Raw genomic sequence first — 15,788 nt, 5'->3', positions numbered from 1 at the left:
ACATGAAGCAATGTGGTGTAGTGGATGGGCTTGTAGTAGCATCACATTCATGCCCCGAGCATGAACCATCATCACCATCAAGTGTGCATGGAGTAGCATCATTATTTGCATCACTTGAGGCATTATCAACAACCTTGTCAAGTGAACTTGTAGTAGATCGATCATCATCATCACTTGACCATGAGATAGAGCAATCTTCCACAATCACCAAATTGTGGCCATGCTCAACACACTCATGCGCACTCTCCTTTAGATCATCCTCCTTGAATTTGCCATCATCACAAGTGGAGGAGTCACCATAGAAAGCTTGGAGTGCCATTCACATATCATGAGCACTCTCTAAGTCCCACACAAGTGTAAAAACACCATCATGTAGAGCACATGTTAGATAATAAAGAGCACGTGTATTAAGTTGTAAGCAATCCTCTTGTGCGTGGGTTAGGTTGTCCTTATCCAAAGCATTATGAGAAAAACCAACAATAATGATCCATCATGCCTTGGGACCTAAATCACAGAAATGATCAAGCATATGACGTTTTCACCATTCATTGTGTATGCCATAAAAAATGTGTGTCACGCCCAACATCTAGCCCAAAGTTCGCCGTCCTCTCGGGTCGATGAAGACCACAAATGAGAGACCTCACTCCGATACCACGTGTAGGGTCGAGATGATGGACTAGAGGGGGGTAAATAGTCCTTTTCTAAAATTAATTGCACCGGCTAACCAAAACAAATACGAAATTAAAACTAACGGTATAGCCAAGACTATACCCCTCTATCTAAGTTCACAAGCACCTTATAAAGATCCTAATAAGGCAACAAAGGTGCCGGGATAGCTAGAGCTCACCTAATCAATTCTAGGAGCAAGGTCACACAAACCAACTAAAAGTGCATCTAGCCCTTTAGTGGGTTTTGGATGATTGAATGACAACGTGATTAAAGGACTAACCCATTTGCTAAGTATGGATAGGTAATAGGTTATCTCACAGGTACTTAATGAAAGCCAAAATGATGTATTATTGTGTAAATAATCTAGTTCAAGCATAAGACAACAATGCAAATGAAATTCATGCAAAGGCTTAATTATTGTGGGATTTCCATGTTCTATGTGAAAGCAAGCTTGTAAGAATTAATTAATGAGGCATAAGAGATTGCATATGGATTGATCTCATATTTAAAGCTTGCTAAATTAAAATGAAAAAGATAACAATACATGAATGGATGATTCAACACAAGATATGACTTGATGGCTTGAGATGGTGAAGATAGCAAGGAAAGGCTTCGAGGTACTAAGCAAGGGTGAAGGGCAAGCGATGGCTTGGCGGCCGAAGAACCTAGCTAGGGTGAAGAAGGAAGTACTTGCATTTAGTTGAGGTACTAATCAAGCTATGATGGCCACGTTTATGTGGATGATCAAATCACTATTAGAGTGTTCGATGGAAGTGACTTGATACATTTGGGATTATTCAAATTTGATGAATGGAATCAAGTCACATGCTCAAGATGGCTATGCTCAAGTGAAAAGATCAACATCAACATGTTAGCACCCTTACTTGATGAAGATTGGAAGGGACGACATCAATTCAAAAGAGATCAACTCAAGTGGTATAAATTCATTTTTCCCTTGATCTTGAGTTTAATAGGTATGTCGTACTATTAAGAGGGACGCATCATATTGATAGATAATGTTTTATAAGTGCTCAAGCCAACCCATGTGAGTTTTGAGTATTTGAGCGACAAAAGAGCTAACTTTATCTTTGCTGGTCTGGCAATACCGGACGTGTCCAGTATTGATATCGGATGTGTCCGGTATTTGCCTAGTAGCTGTAAAATTGTTGTTCTCGGGTTGGTTTGTCGGGAGTTCTGACGTATGTCGGGAGTTCCGATGGTCGGGAGTCCCAGCAAGGGTCGAGAGTTTCGACGTCTCGCACTTTAACTGACTTGGAGGGTTCACTGTCTTGGTCATACCGGACGTGTCCGGTATGCATACCGAACGTGTCCAGTATGCCTGACCAGAAGCCAATGGCTAGTTTTCAAAAGCCTTGAGTGTCGGGAGTTCCAATGGTCGGGAGTTCCGACATATGTCGAGAGTTCCGACACCTCACAAACTTCAACTCAGTTACAAGTTTTTCAAATTTGCTAAGGGTCAGGAGTTCCGATGTGAGTCGGGAGTTCCGACGGTCGGGAGTTCCGACATTCATTGAGAGTTCCAATGTCTCACAACTTCACTGTAACTTAGTTACCGTTGGCGCAGTGTAAGTCATACCGGACGTGTCCGGTATGCATACCGGACGTGTCCGGTATTGCAACGGCTATAAAACAGCTAGTTTTTCAAGGGGGCTATAAATACCCCCAAGCCTCCACCTTTGGAGGCTGCTGATTCTACTAACATACACACACGTTTTTGAGCCTTGCCAACTCTCCTAAACCCTCTCTAAGTGAGTGTGTGATACAAATTGCAAAATCTATTTGTGGGTTAAGAGAATTTGAAAAAGAGAGCAAGCCACCACTTGAGCACTTGTACATATTGTCAATCTCGTGATTCGCATTTGTTACTCTTGGACTCTTCGGTCCTAGATGGTTAGGCGTCGCCGGAGAGTACCCGAGAGATTGTGGTGTGCCACGGAAAGTTTGTAACGGTCGATTCCGCCGCCTCGGAATCATCTAGTGGAAGGAGAAAAAGGAGTTGGAAAAAACTCTGGCTAGAGTGACCTTCATGGTACCCTCTAGGGCTGACCTTTGCTGGGTCACCCGTAGCCCCCTCAACGGAGAGTAGGACTCAAACAAGTCCGAACTTCGGTAAAACAAATATCGTGTCTCAATTTACATTTCATTCGATATTTATGTTGCTCTAGCTCTTGTGCAGGTTCTCTATGTTTACTGATATCTCTAGTAGGTACCTATAGTTTGGCTTGAAGATAGAAATCAAAAGGAGCAAGTTCGGGGTTGTTCTGTAGAAACCGTGCATACCGGACACGTCCGGTATTCATACCGGACACGTCTGGTATTAGAGCTCTGTGCTGAAAATATTTATTTTCAGTTCTAACTTTGTGTTGCAGGGTTATAGCTTCTAGATACATTATTTATACATTATATACTCTGTGGCTAACTTTATGAGGGGTGGTATTACTCTTATTTGGAGTTTCTAATTTGGAAACTCCCTTTACTAATTATTTCCGCATTTAAAGGTGTTAATTTTTAGAAATACCTATTCACCCCCCTCTAGGCGGCATCCAAGGTCCTTTCACCAACCTATGCCACTAGTACTTCATACAACCGAGGGAGCTCCTACACAATCTAGTAAGCAAAAGCACATAGCCACCTAAGCTCACTGCAATGCTCAATAACAAGACAACTAATGCCGAATTAGAGAGCGCAAATTACTTAGATACACAAACTAAGCAAAGTGACTAACAAGGTTACCCAAACCAAATTAGTCATGCAAGGGACCTACTTTTATGCTACACAAGCAAGAAGGTAACTAGCAAGCTACATAATCTAATTAATTACTAGAGCACCTACACAAAGCATAATGTATATGAAAAGTAAATACAAGCTTGTATAAAGGGAATGCAAACCAACGAGAAGACAAGGATGACACGATGGTTTTATTCCAAGGTTCATGTGCTTGCTAACACTCTAGTCCTCATTGTATTGACCGCTCACTTGGTGGTTCAGCGGCTAATTGGCATTACCCGCTATGCCCGCACGTCGAGCACCGTAAGAACCTACCCTAAAAGTGAGGGTAGCTCAATGACACTCTCTACTAGAGATTCTCTTCGCGATCCCCGTGGGATGAGCATAATCCCCCTCACAAATCCTCCTCTAGAGCACCACACAATCTTCTCACGTGCTTCAATAGAGTCACAAGCCATCTAGGAGGTGGTAACCGCCAAGAGTAACAAGTACCACCGGCTTGCAACTCGATCACCTAGTGCCACTCGATGCAACCTCACGATGCAATGCACTAGAGTCACTCACTCACTCGATCGGATAATCACTATCAAGCACAAGTGAGTTAGAGAGCTCCTAAGCACACCTACACAAGCCACCAAAGCTCAAGGGTGCTCAGCTACCAGTCCAAGGCCGGCCAATGCTTGGTTTTATAGCCCCACGAAAATAGAGCCATTATACCCCTTCACTAGGAATTATGTGAGGCGACCAGACTCACTGCACATAACAATCAGAAGCGCAGGTGCCAGGGTCTGGTCATAGATCGGCTGCCATGTGTCCCCTGCGTATGAAGGTGGCCATCGATCTCTAATGGCTAGTTCACGCACATGCCTTCAGAACATGACCGGACACTCCTTAGTCAGCAACCGGACTCACTGAAGCCTATGTCCGGTCGTGCCACCACAGCCAAGACCATCGATCGAACCCGCTCATCAAATGATGACCGGACTCTCACTCACTAGGGTCCAGTCAAAAACATAGAGGTCTTAAGAAGGCCAAAACATGACCTAACGCGCCCGATGGATGATGATCGGACTCAGCGTCAGGGTCCGGTCGTTCTCTGGCTGCCACATCACCTCCGCGCCAATGCCAACGCACAACTAGACCCAGCGACCAGGGTTCGGTCACTCCTCAACGCTAGGGTTTAGTTCTCCTATGCCGTGGCTTCCACTGACCGGACTCAGCTGCCAGCATTCGGTCATCGCGCAGGCAGGGGCCGATCCCCTGTTTCGCCTCCTTTACTTCTTCGAGTTGATCCGTTTCAACCCCAACTTCTTCTCCTTTGCAAATATGCCAACACCACCAAGTGTACACCACCAAGTGAATGTGTGTTAGCATTTTCACAAATATTTTTCAAGGAGTTAATCACTTAATTCATCACGCCACTAAATCATAGCATCGATGCAAAGTTAGATCACTCGAGCGGCACTAGATGATCGATATGCAAATAAGTTTGCCCCTCTTGATAGTACGGCCATCTATCCTAAACTCGGTCATAAACTTCTCTACACACCTATGACCGGTGAAATGAAATGCCCTATAGGTTATACCTTTGCCTTGCGCATTCCATTCCATCTCCTTCGATGTTGATGCAACACATGCACCAACCATATCACAAATGATATGATCCACTTCATATCATCACGTGACCTTGTTTGTTCATCGATCTTAACTTCACTTACTCTTCATCGTTGCCTCGGTCCATCGGCACCAAGTCATTACTCAATTTGTCCTTCACACTTGCAACTGGTCCGTGAAGCCAAGTCTTATCTTGATCTTCTCCACCTTGATCATATGACATGTCATGTCTCATATGCAATGAGCTCCTTCATCACATGTGTGAGCTTTGCAATATCTCCAAATCATTTCACCTCCATGGCAAAGGTTGCTCACACATGATGTACATGTGGACTAATCACCTGTGTATCTCACTCAAACACATATTAGTCCACCTAAAGTTGTCACTCAATTACCAAAATCAAACAATGACCTTTCAGTGTGCAATTGCTTACGGTAACCGGTTGGCAAACTTGGAAGGTTGATTACAGGATAGTAGTTATAGGAAAACAGAAATAGATGTTCAGAAGTTCGATAATAATAATTATATTTAAGAATTGAAGGTGCAATGAAAATTTTCATACCTTTCGTATGTGAAATTAAAATACTCAGCCTTGGTTTCTACCAAGGTTTAAAATTACGGGCTATAGCAAATAGCGACATCTTTTTTCAGGAGCTATAAAGCTATAGCAAAGTTATGATAGATAGTGGATTTTAAGAAAACCATGAAAAATATATGTATTGATTCATAAAAACATAAGGTTCATAAAATTTGATGGACACAAATATATTTCGAAGGCTTTCAAAGTCTAGAGAAAATTGCTTAATATGGCATCATAGCATGATTCGTGAAACTCAAGTATTCAATTTTTCAAAACACCAACTTAGCAGCAAAAGATAAGTAGATAATAACTAAATTGTCACTCTTATAACTAAAAATGAAATAGCAGTGTTATTTCAAAGCAACAGCTAAGCATTTTAGCGACGCTAAAATGCAATATGGTGGTCATAGCAGATATAGCAGAAAAAATAGGTATAGTTTAGTATGAGCTCCCTCCAGAAACTATAGCGATAGTCTGCTATTTAAATCCATGTTTTCTACTATGACGTAGGACTTGCATAGCATTCAATCATGCTACTGATTTTTCTTCTTTATATACAACTTTGGATTTATATACAACTTTGGATTATATTGTTTTTCTTGACATGAATGGGCCACGGCTGTTTAAAAGCAAGCCCAAATAAAGAGTGGACAGAGGCCCATCGTCTCCATCTTATCTCGCTCCCAAACCCCCCAATTATCCGCTTCTATCCACAGTCGCGCCGCTCCAACGGCAGCCATGGCTTCCATCACCCTCCTCTCTCTCGCTCCCACCGCCACCTTCCTCCACATCCCGGCCTCCACCTCCTCTTCCTTCGTCGCCGCTCCCGGAATCCTAACCGGCCGCCAGGCCGCGCCCCGCGCCCTACCGCTCCGCGCGCGCCCGCCTCGCCGCGTCACCGTCGTCTGCAGCGGCGCTGCGGTGGCAGCCGAGGCCTCAGACGCCGCGGCGCCAGTGGAGAAGTTCCGGCTGGACAACCTGGGCCCGCAGAAGGGGTCGCGCCGGCGGCCCAAGCGGAAGGGACGCGGTATTGCTGCAGGCCAGGGCGCGAGCTGCGGGTTCGGTATGCGTGGGCAGAAATCGCGCTCGGGGCCCGGCGTCCGGCGCGGGTTCGAGGGAGGGCAGATGCCTCTCTACCGCCGTATTCCCAAGCTACGGGGCATTGCCGGCGGTGAGTTGCTTCAGTTAAACCGAAGCTTCCCCTAATGCACTAAATCGAGGCAACTTGCTAAGCTCTAGTTCAGACAGATGCTTGTTCCACACTCCCACTTCGGCATTGCCCATCCGTGATTAAATTCACACGAGGCGGGCGCATAACCAATTGAACTATATATTGTGTTGCTACTTGTGAGAGCCCATCAAGATTATGCGGGGATGCAGCTATGCAAGTGATTGAGAAGTTGCCTGATTTGAGTTCCTCCATGGCTTTTCAGGAATGCACATTGGGCTGCCGAAGTATGTGCCATTCAATTTAAAAGACATAGTGCGTGGTGGATTCAAAGATGGTGACGAAATATCACTGGAGACCCTGAAATCACGGGGTCTGATCAATCCATCAGGTCGGGAAAGGAAGCTTCCACTGAAGGTATAATTTTTTATTATTAGCCTTTTGTTGCTTTATTAAAACTTGTTTTGTGGAATGGTATTTGTGATATAGGAGTTGACACGTTCCAAAATATGAATGCCTTCATATTCAATGGTTTAGCTTAGGTCTTGGCTGGTGATAACATGTTCTCTTTAAGACAACTTTATTGTACCACAGATTTGAAGCAAGAATCAAAGTGTTTAGTGCTTTGTCGTTAGATTGACTGGCCAGTTTTCTTACTTTTGTACTTCTTAAAGGTTGCTGTATCGATTATGAATTAGCCGTGATAATGGACTAATGGTAAATACCAAGTTTAGCCACTTGAGTTAGAAGTCATCTGTTAGAACATGCAATACCGAATCCAGTTTTTTGGCTGTTTCTGTTAGATGAGCACCACTTGGAGTGTTGAATGGCTTTTGTTTGTACAGTTTGGAATTATTCCCATTGGCTGTTCATTGGATTTACTTTTTGCAATCAGATTTTGTCTGACCTGCATGTTCACTTTTTGTTCGCCTGTTTGTAGATCTTAGGAGATGGGGATGTATCGGTTAAGTTGAATATCAAGGCAGGAGCGTTTTCAGCTTCGGCTAAAGAGAAGCTTGAGGCAGCTGGTTGTTCCCTGACTCTGTTACCTAAACGGAAGAAATGGCTTTCACAAAATTATCTGAAGAACCAAGCCCGTGCAGAAGAGTACTTTGCCAAGAAAAAAGGTGGTGCTGGTGAATCTGATAGCGGCTCTGCATAGAACTCCTATGTGATGTACTCCTCTTCTCTTTCTTTTAGCATATGCTTATTGCTCCCCTTTTTTATTCTTAATTTTTCGTGTACCGTGAATTTTGTATCTATGTCATATGCAATTATTTTATCCCATTTTGTAAGTTGCGACCAACATGGCTGTGTAGTATGCCCTAGTGCTTTCTGAAGATCTGTTTCAAAGAAAGCCTGGAATCGTATGTATAAGAAGAAACCCAGAAATCAGAATATGAATGTAAATCCAGTTCAAAAAAGATCAATTTATAAGACCAGAATCTGTGGCCTTGGATAGTTTAGATTTCTAGATGCCTGTGGCTTGATGCTGTTAGCTGAAGCATCCATCTGTCTATAGCAGCGAATACTTGATACATCTTTCTCTGTTTCTGTTAGTATTGTCTTTTTCGCCTGTGGAGCTACAGCCTGATCAATGCTTATTTTATTTAAAGAACTTTCCGTTTGGGGAGTCACAAGGGCTCCTTCAGTAAAAGAATCTGTATTATTGTCTTACCTATAAAATAAAAGGAATACTGTTTCAGTATCTTCATTGATACCCTCATGTAAACCTGTCTTCTTCTTAATCATGCATGTTCACCATCAATAATTTCTGGGCAAAGATGGGCGTGGATGATGCAGTGTTCATCTTCCAACAAGAATAGCCAGAGTGTACAGGGCACATCACACGTCTTTCTGTGTGCATTTAACAATTCCTGAAGACTCCATCTCAACGGTACTCATCCTTGGAGCATGCGTGTCTGAAGAAGTTATTTCAGGATGTTGCTTCTAGGTGTATAGATTTATTAAGTTCCCTATTGCAATTGGGAATGCATATTAATGTGTTCTACATAATTGTAATTCTGCGTAGCACCTATGTTCTATGGATGGACTATGTCACTCTGGTAGGGTCTACAACTCGCTGCTGTTACCAGGATACAGCACAAGGAACTTTTTGACTTAATCTAACAGTGTGGATAGTGTGCTCCCTCTAAAAATATAGTAAGCCTTCCATTTAAGGAAACTCTTGATGAATTATATTCAAGATTACTGCATAGTAGTTTTTTTTTAAGAACGACGAGGGGCGAAGAGTCCCTGCTTGATATATTACCACAGATCCTGGGGGGTTAGCCCGGTGGTGGAGGGTCTTGGACCCAAAAGAGTTGGCTGGGAGCCAGGGAATTACATGGTAAGAAGCACTAGCAAATGCCTGTGCGTTGCTACAAGAGCTCCAAAATTTTCAACAGGAATAATAAGTACCTCCAATAGCTAGTGTCTCTTGTACTCCCTGGTCCGGAAATATAAGGAATCCAATTATGTCTTAAGTCAAACTATAGTAATTTTGACCAAATTTATAAAAAAGAATATTAGCATCTACCACGTCAAAGAGATATATTATAAAAATATATTCCATAATGTATCTAATTAAGCTAATTTCAAGTCCTATGTATTTTTCTTTTTTTTTTTCTATAAACTTGGTCAGAGTTACTATTGTTTGACTTAGGATAAAACTGGATTCCTTATATTTCAGGACGGAGGGATTAGTTATCAGTGGTTGTTCGAACTTTAGGATAGTATAAGTTGTGGATCTGTGCCTTTGTTTTCATATGACATTAATGAAATCTATTGAAGCGATGTACTGATCTATGATGGATTGACAACACTTTTTTTTATAGAAAAAAACATCCTCTTTAGACATTGTTCGTTTGATTCCCAAACCATGGGGTTGAGGATTGATTGTCTGTTATTCCATCCCCATCCAAGTGGAATGGAGGGGATTGAAGGGGATTTAATCTCCTACAAGAGATCGACAAGACCTAAAACTTTGTAGTTTTCATTAAGTTCTTATAACTTGAAATTCAGATGTTTGAATGTTTCAAATGATCTCGGATGGAACACCCTATATCAAAGGTATAGTGCTCAACGAGATTTAAAACTTTGTAGTTGAATTTTTTTTTATCTAACATTATTTAGAAGCCGAAGTATTCAATATAAGATTTGTACATGTGTCATTTGGTTTTTAGACAACTCCTTGTGTGCCACTCGTTAACTGCTTGTGTGCCACTCGGTAACTGACGGTGCTAACCAGAAAGTTAATACCACTTGATGGAAGTGGCATCAGGGGAAAGAAAATTTTTAAAGTTGATATGGATGCCACAGTGAACTTTTGGCACATACAGGTCAACCATTTTTTTCAATGGCACACAGGGATCGTCTCCAACTTACTCATCTAGTTATAATTCCTGATATCAGTCCATACCAAAATAGTTTATAAATATTAAATGAATAATCCATATATGAGTGTGGAGAATTTGTATATGTAATGTATCTAAATCCAAATACTCAAAATTGGTTTTTTGTTACGTATATGTGATACATATCATATCCGACGCATCTGACACTATCAACAGGACTCCAAATCCAAGAAAGAAGTAAGGCCCCGTTTAGTTCCGAAATTTTTTGGCTTTTGGCTACTGTAGCACTTTCGTTTTTATTTGGCAAAAATTGTCCAATTATAGACTATTTAGGCTTAAAAGATTCGTCTCACGATTTCTCGGCTAACTGTGTAATTAGTTTTTTTTTCGTCTACATTTAGTACTCCATGCATGTGCCGCAAGATTTGATGTGACGGAGAATCTTGAAAATTTTTGGTTTTTGGCTTGGAACTAAACGGGGCCTAACTATCCGTAATATCTTATCTGTTTGTATCTGACCTGATCTCATCCCTATTTGTAAATGCATGTAACTAATTGTTTTTTCCTTATCAACGCATCATGCTACTTTGATGTCATCAGTTGGTTGGTTAGGTTCATTATGGTTGAATGTGCCCACTCGAGTTCAAGTCAGGATTTAACGGTGCTCCATTGACAGCGAGATGTCTATGATGACTTCGTGAATCTCGAGATCTACCGGCCCGGTCTTCAGAGATGCTCATAGGGGTAGGATTTATGTATATGTGTTCATAGGGTGAGTGTGTGTGCGTGTTGTGGGTGTTTGCGTTGTTACGTGTAATTAAAAAAAAAATTGATTCATGCCACCGATGAAAGGAATTCCAGGCCCAGGGATCATACCTTGCTCATGAGTTGTGTGTGAGGACAGGATACAAATGCTTGATGCGGCCGTGGCACAAACTCTGTGGCAGAAAGTTAGCATTAATTGCTTATTGTTGTCAACTCTTGCCCAGAAGAAAAAAGAGTAAATTACACGCCAGTCCTTAAAGTATTAGACGGATTTCATCTGAGCCCCCAGACTACGAAATCGTACGTTTAACTCCCTAATGTATTTAAGTGATCTCATTTAGGTCTAAAATATATACGAGGAGGGTCAGAAGCTGACGTAGCCGTCCACGTGGACAATTTAAGGTGACATGGCTCTTTCCCCTTGCCCGTCTTCCTCCTCCGTCTCCGGCGCTAGCTTCACCAGCGCTCGCTCCCAGCTTCCCACTCCGCTTTCCCAGGTTCGCCATCTCCACCAGCGCTAGCTCCCAGTCTCCCACTCCGCCTTCCCGGGCTCTACCGCCGGCTTCTGCCACACCGAGGTCACCTCTGGCTCCGAGGCGGCGGCGTAGGCGTCCGATTCCAATGGGAACATGACCCAGGTGTCATTCATGGCTGGCGGCGCAGAGAAGAACGCGAGTGCCAGCTTGTTGCCCCGCTCGTCCGTGGTGGCAGCCGGTTCTCTCATGTCCACGGTCCACCAGGTCGCTCTGGTCGGACTCCTTCGTAGCCACCACTAGTCTAGCGGTGTCGGCGTTGCTGGAACGCCGCTGTTGTTCGTGGCGTTGACGCCGAGGCGCTCGAGCAGCTCCAGGAGGTGGTTGATGAGCAAGAGGGCGCACGCCAAACTCGCCACGGATCGTCATGACCGTTGGCAGGACCTCGCTCGCGTGCAGCCACGGGACCTCGCGCCCACCGCGGAGCCTTGCTCGAGCGACCGCTGGCAGGACCTTGTGCCGCCGCGGATCGTGGCTCGCGCGTGGCCGCGAGACCTCCCGCGCACGAGGCCGTGGGTGGAGACGCCTGAGCGTGGCCGGGCTCACAGCGCCACGGATGGAGACGACGGCGCGCCGGCGATGGCCGAGGTTTGGATCTCGCACGGTCGGATCTTGCCCCGGCCACCGCATCCGTCATTGAGGTCCAGCGGCGGAAACTGCAGCGACGGGCGTGGCTCGGCCGGTGGCATCATGTCCAACGACGATGGCGTGTGCGGTGCATCCAGTCCGCGCAGTCCCACGTGCGGTGCCTCTGCGTGCTTAGGATAGACGCCATTGTTTGGCTCGACGCCCGCATGCTCCGGTACTCCGCATGGTACAACCAAGTGCCGGACGTGGTTGATGCACGCGCACATGGTGCATGTATGGTGCTCCATGGCGGCGTCATTCGTCATTGCTGGCGACGAGAGCACTCGTGCAGCACGGCTACGGCAGAGCGACAGCGAGGCGCGTCCGCGTGCACGGTAGCGTGGCGCGGTGAGGTCATGGCGGCGGCATGCCACGTTCCAGCATTGTTGCGGCAGCGCTACCCTCACGTCCCACCACGGATGCTTCTACTGCCTTGGGTGACCCTGAATCGAGAGAGAGAGGCAGGGCAGAGCGAGATCGAGGGAGGACAACCACGCACGAGCATGCGTCTGGCGGCCATGGCGGCTGTCACGCCGAGATTTGGATCGAGGGGCCTCTACCTTGGATGAGCAGCGGCGCAATCTAGTGGAGAGGGTGGAGAAGGCCTTGGCATAGCTGGAGTAGAGGGGAACCAGACAATGGCGAGACGACCGTGGCGAATTTGGCGGGCGAAGCTCGTCGACGTCAATGGCGGGGCTCTAGAACATGGCAGAGAGGAAGAGCAGAGCAGCGCAACGCTACTCCTCATTCTTGCCCGAGGGGCGAGGTGGAAAGCCGCGTGCACGCTGCCGCAGACGAGAGTCGTCGCTCTGCCTCGCGCTCAGGCCGCCGTGGGCGAGCGCCGCTACGCTTTGCGCGCACGCCGCCGTGGGCATGCACTCGGACATCGTTGCCCCGTCGCGCACGGCCATTGCTACCATACCACCGCCTCCACTTGGGCGTGCGGATGCTTTGCGCCGCCGTCGCTCACACGCGCAGCGCGCGGGCAGGCCTCAGCCGTCCATCAATTGCGCCGCCACCAAATTGCCGCCGTCCGCCGCCTCTGCTGCTGCCATACGCCATGCCCACGCTTAAATCACGTCCACGTGGACGGCCACGTCAGCTTCTAACCCTCCTCGTGTCTATTTTGGATCTGGATGAGATCACTTAAATACATTAGGGAACCAAACGTGCGATTTCGTAGTTTGAGGACCTAGACGAAATCCACCCAATACTTTAAAGACCGGCCGTGTAATTTACTCGAGAAAAAAAGGATACGTAGGTTTCTGCCTCTTTTTTTTCTAAAGACCCGAGCTGTTTTTTTTGTCATTCAGACACAGTGAACACGGCATCAACAGCGCATGTCTATGTGTTGCTTATATGATGCTTGCCAAATTTATCGTGCAATGCGTGTGGCTCGCAAGACTGAATTCAGTTGTGGTCACGATATCTCAAGGGTGAAGTGGTGGCGGAGGAATGACGAATCAATTTCTACTCTGCCTTATCATACATGGAGCCATGGGGCCGCAGCAGTACCGGTACATGCAGGAGAAGCATGGCAGCCTCGGTTACGGACTCACGGTCACGGGCATGGCACCATCAAAAGTACGTACGCAGCTGCCCCGTTCGTTTGTGTTTGCCCGTGTTTAGTTGCCAGGCCAAAATCCAAAAAAAGTGCTACATTATTTATCACATTGAATCTTGCGATACGTGCATGGAGCATTAGGCGAAAAAAAACTAATTGCACAGTTTGGTTGAAAATCGCGAGACGAACGTTTTGAGCCTAATTAGACCATGATTGAACGCTAATTGTCAAATAAAAACGAAAGTACTACAGTAGCCCAAAATCCAAAATTCACCCAATTAAACATCCTCTTTGTTTGGCTGATAAGCTATGACTGAAAGTACTATTGGTTAATTTGATGTGAGAGAAAAATATTGTTCATTGACTAGAAAAGTACGGCTAAACCAAACACGACCAAACAAATATGGTGCAAGAGTGCAGTAGTACTGCACCATAGTCCGTAGCTTTTACGTATAGTGTTAACAGCTGAGTCTTCGCTGGCAGGAACGCCTGGAATTAGGACGATATCGATATATGATGGGGAGAGAAATGCTGCTACTAGGAGTATCGAAAATGCGATCCAAAGTTAATGCTTGACAACGCTGTTTCTTCTTCTGATAGTAGTTGCGCACCGAACAGTGAAGTGAGTAGCCAGGTCAAACGAGCAAGCCCGGCCTTGCCCGACACTTGCCAAGCTCAACTTAAAAAAAAAAGAGAATGCGCCCGCTGGCGTGGCAGCGGGGCAACCGATCGATCGAGCCTCCGACGAACTGGAACAGTGGAATCTAGCGCCGGAAACTGGTCTCGCTGGCCCCGGCTGCCCGTTTTCCCTTTCCCAACCTCCACGGGACCGGGACCGACCCGTGCTGTCCAGCACCCCGGAAACAGCGACGCGCTCGCCGGTGCCGCGCGCCTCAATAACTTCCGCTCCCTTTCGCGCCAACCGAGCAACCCCCGGCGGAGCGGTGGCAGACGGGAGAGAGAGAGAGCAGGGGCTGGGCGGCTGGCGCTGCTGCTCTCGCTGATTTGCTCGGCCCAACCGACACCGACCGGGCGCCAGCCAACGCATTTAACGCCTCCCAACCACGACAGGATCGAGCGACCGAGGCAGTGCAAGGTCGCTGCCCGCCGAGCGACGCCACCCCCACCATCTCTTTCAGCAACCGCGCCCGCGAGCGAACCCCAGCTGCCATGCCGCCCTCCTCGGCTTTCGGTTCCTCCCATGCGATGGCCGGCCGCCCAATAACTGCGAACACAGCCCAACCACTGAACCACACACACGCCACGGTTTGGCTGTCACCGGAACACAGCTGCCTGACCGACTCGGCTGCTGCCAGCCCTTGCGCACCCACACCCACAGGCCGTGCGCCTCGCATTCAGTGCCCCGATCGACGAAGCCGTGGATGGCCGAGTCCGGCACGCGACATGCCATGGCGTGGCCGAGAGCGTGACGTGAGGGTGAGGCACTGCCTGCGCGTTGCGCTTTCACCACCCCCGTCGTCTCGGGGCCTACTAGAGCCGTCCGATGTTGGATCATGCATGGTCATGAGGTCATGAATGCAGAGGAGCTCCAAGATGTTGTGAGGTGGAGCAGGAATAGAGGTGCTTCGCGAAGCCTGCCTTCAAGGAAGAGCCTTGTTGCGGGAAGGTTGTCGCCATGCCAACAGCATTGCATTTAACTTGGGGGGTACCAAAAAAGAGATACGAGACTTTTCTTAATAGTACGGCGATGGGGATGTGAACATGTGCAAGCCTGTGCGCGTCAGCAGTCGTCTCGTGTAAAATGGGAGCATGAGTTAATAGTTGTACAGAACTAGGTGATGACCTTCATGCCTCACCCAGACCCAGGCACCAAAAAAAGAACTCTTCGAGTGTCAGCATGAAGAACAGCAAGGAAGAAGAAAGGAAGGCTCCGACAAGTAACAAGTTGAACTGCACAATCGACTCTAATCAGCCTGCAATGCTAAGTGCATGGTCCTAGTGAACGCATTTTTATAAGACTTCTTTTTCTTGCTAGAAATGGATAGATCATGAGTAGTTCGTGTTACGCAAGTGTCAGCGACTGGCAAAGCATTAACCAACGCTATCTCCCGTAGTCCCGTCACCAGGTCCATGTGTGGTCTCAATGATACGGTGATACCCCCCATCGCATCACTTGATCCCAACCAATCTCACAGGATAAAC

General features: G+C 46.5%; 1 protein-coding gene across 1 annotated transcript; it reads left to right on the top strand.

The window, feature by feature from the left end:
- The first annotated feature begins 6,273 nt into the window (after positions 1 to 6,273).
- Positions 6,274 to 8,905, top strand: LOC136540384 (large ribosomal subunit protein uL15c-like). Its single transcript, XM_066532385.1, has 4 exons — positions 6,274 to 6,783; positions 7,046 to 7,197; positions 7,721 to 7,956; positions 8,565 to 8,905. Exons 1-3 carry the CDS (start codon positions 6,351 to 6,353, stop codon positions 7,940 to 7,942), a joined length of 807 nt encoding a protein of 268 aa, XP_066388482.1. The 5' UTR covers positions 6,274 to 6,350; the 3' UTR covers positions 7,943 to 7,956; positions 8,565 to 8,905.
- Positions 8,906 to 15,788: the final 6,883 nt, after the last annotated feature.

Source organism: Miscanthus floridulus, chromosome 2 (genome assembly GCF_019320115.1).
Source record: "Miscanthus floridulus cultivar M001 chromosome 2, ASM1932011v1, whole genome shotgun sequence".
Taxonomy (NCBI): domain Eukaryota; kingdom Viridiplantae; phylum Streptophyta; class Magnoliopsida; order Poales; family Poaceae; genus Miscanthus; species Miscanthus floridulus.
Note: the sequence above shows the minus strand (reverse complement) of the source record. Positions and strands in the feature narration are given on the sequence as shown.

Bases quoted from the DNA above. Each gene is read 5' to 3' on its own strand.
- LOC136540384 (XM_066532385.1), top strand. From the start codon at position 6,351: ATGGCTTCCATCACCCTCCTCTCTCTCGCTCCCACCGCCACCTTCCTC. The intron at 6,784-7,045 runs GTGAGTTGCTTC...ATGGCTTTTCAG, and splicing joins GCTACGGGGCATTGCCGGCG to GAATGCACATTGGGCTGCCG. The intron at 7,198-7,720 runs GTATAATTTTTT...GCCTGTTTGTAG, and splicing joins AAAGGAAGCTTCCACTGAAG to ATCTTAGGAGATGGGGATGT.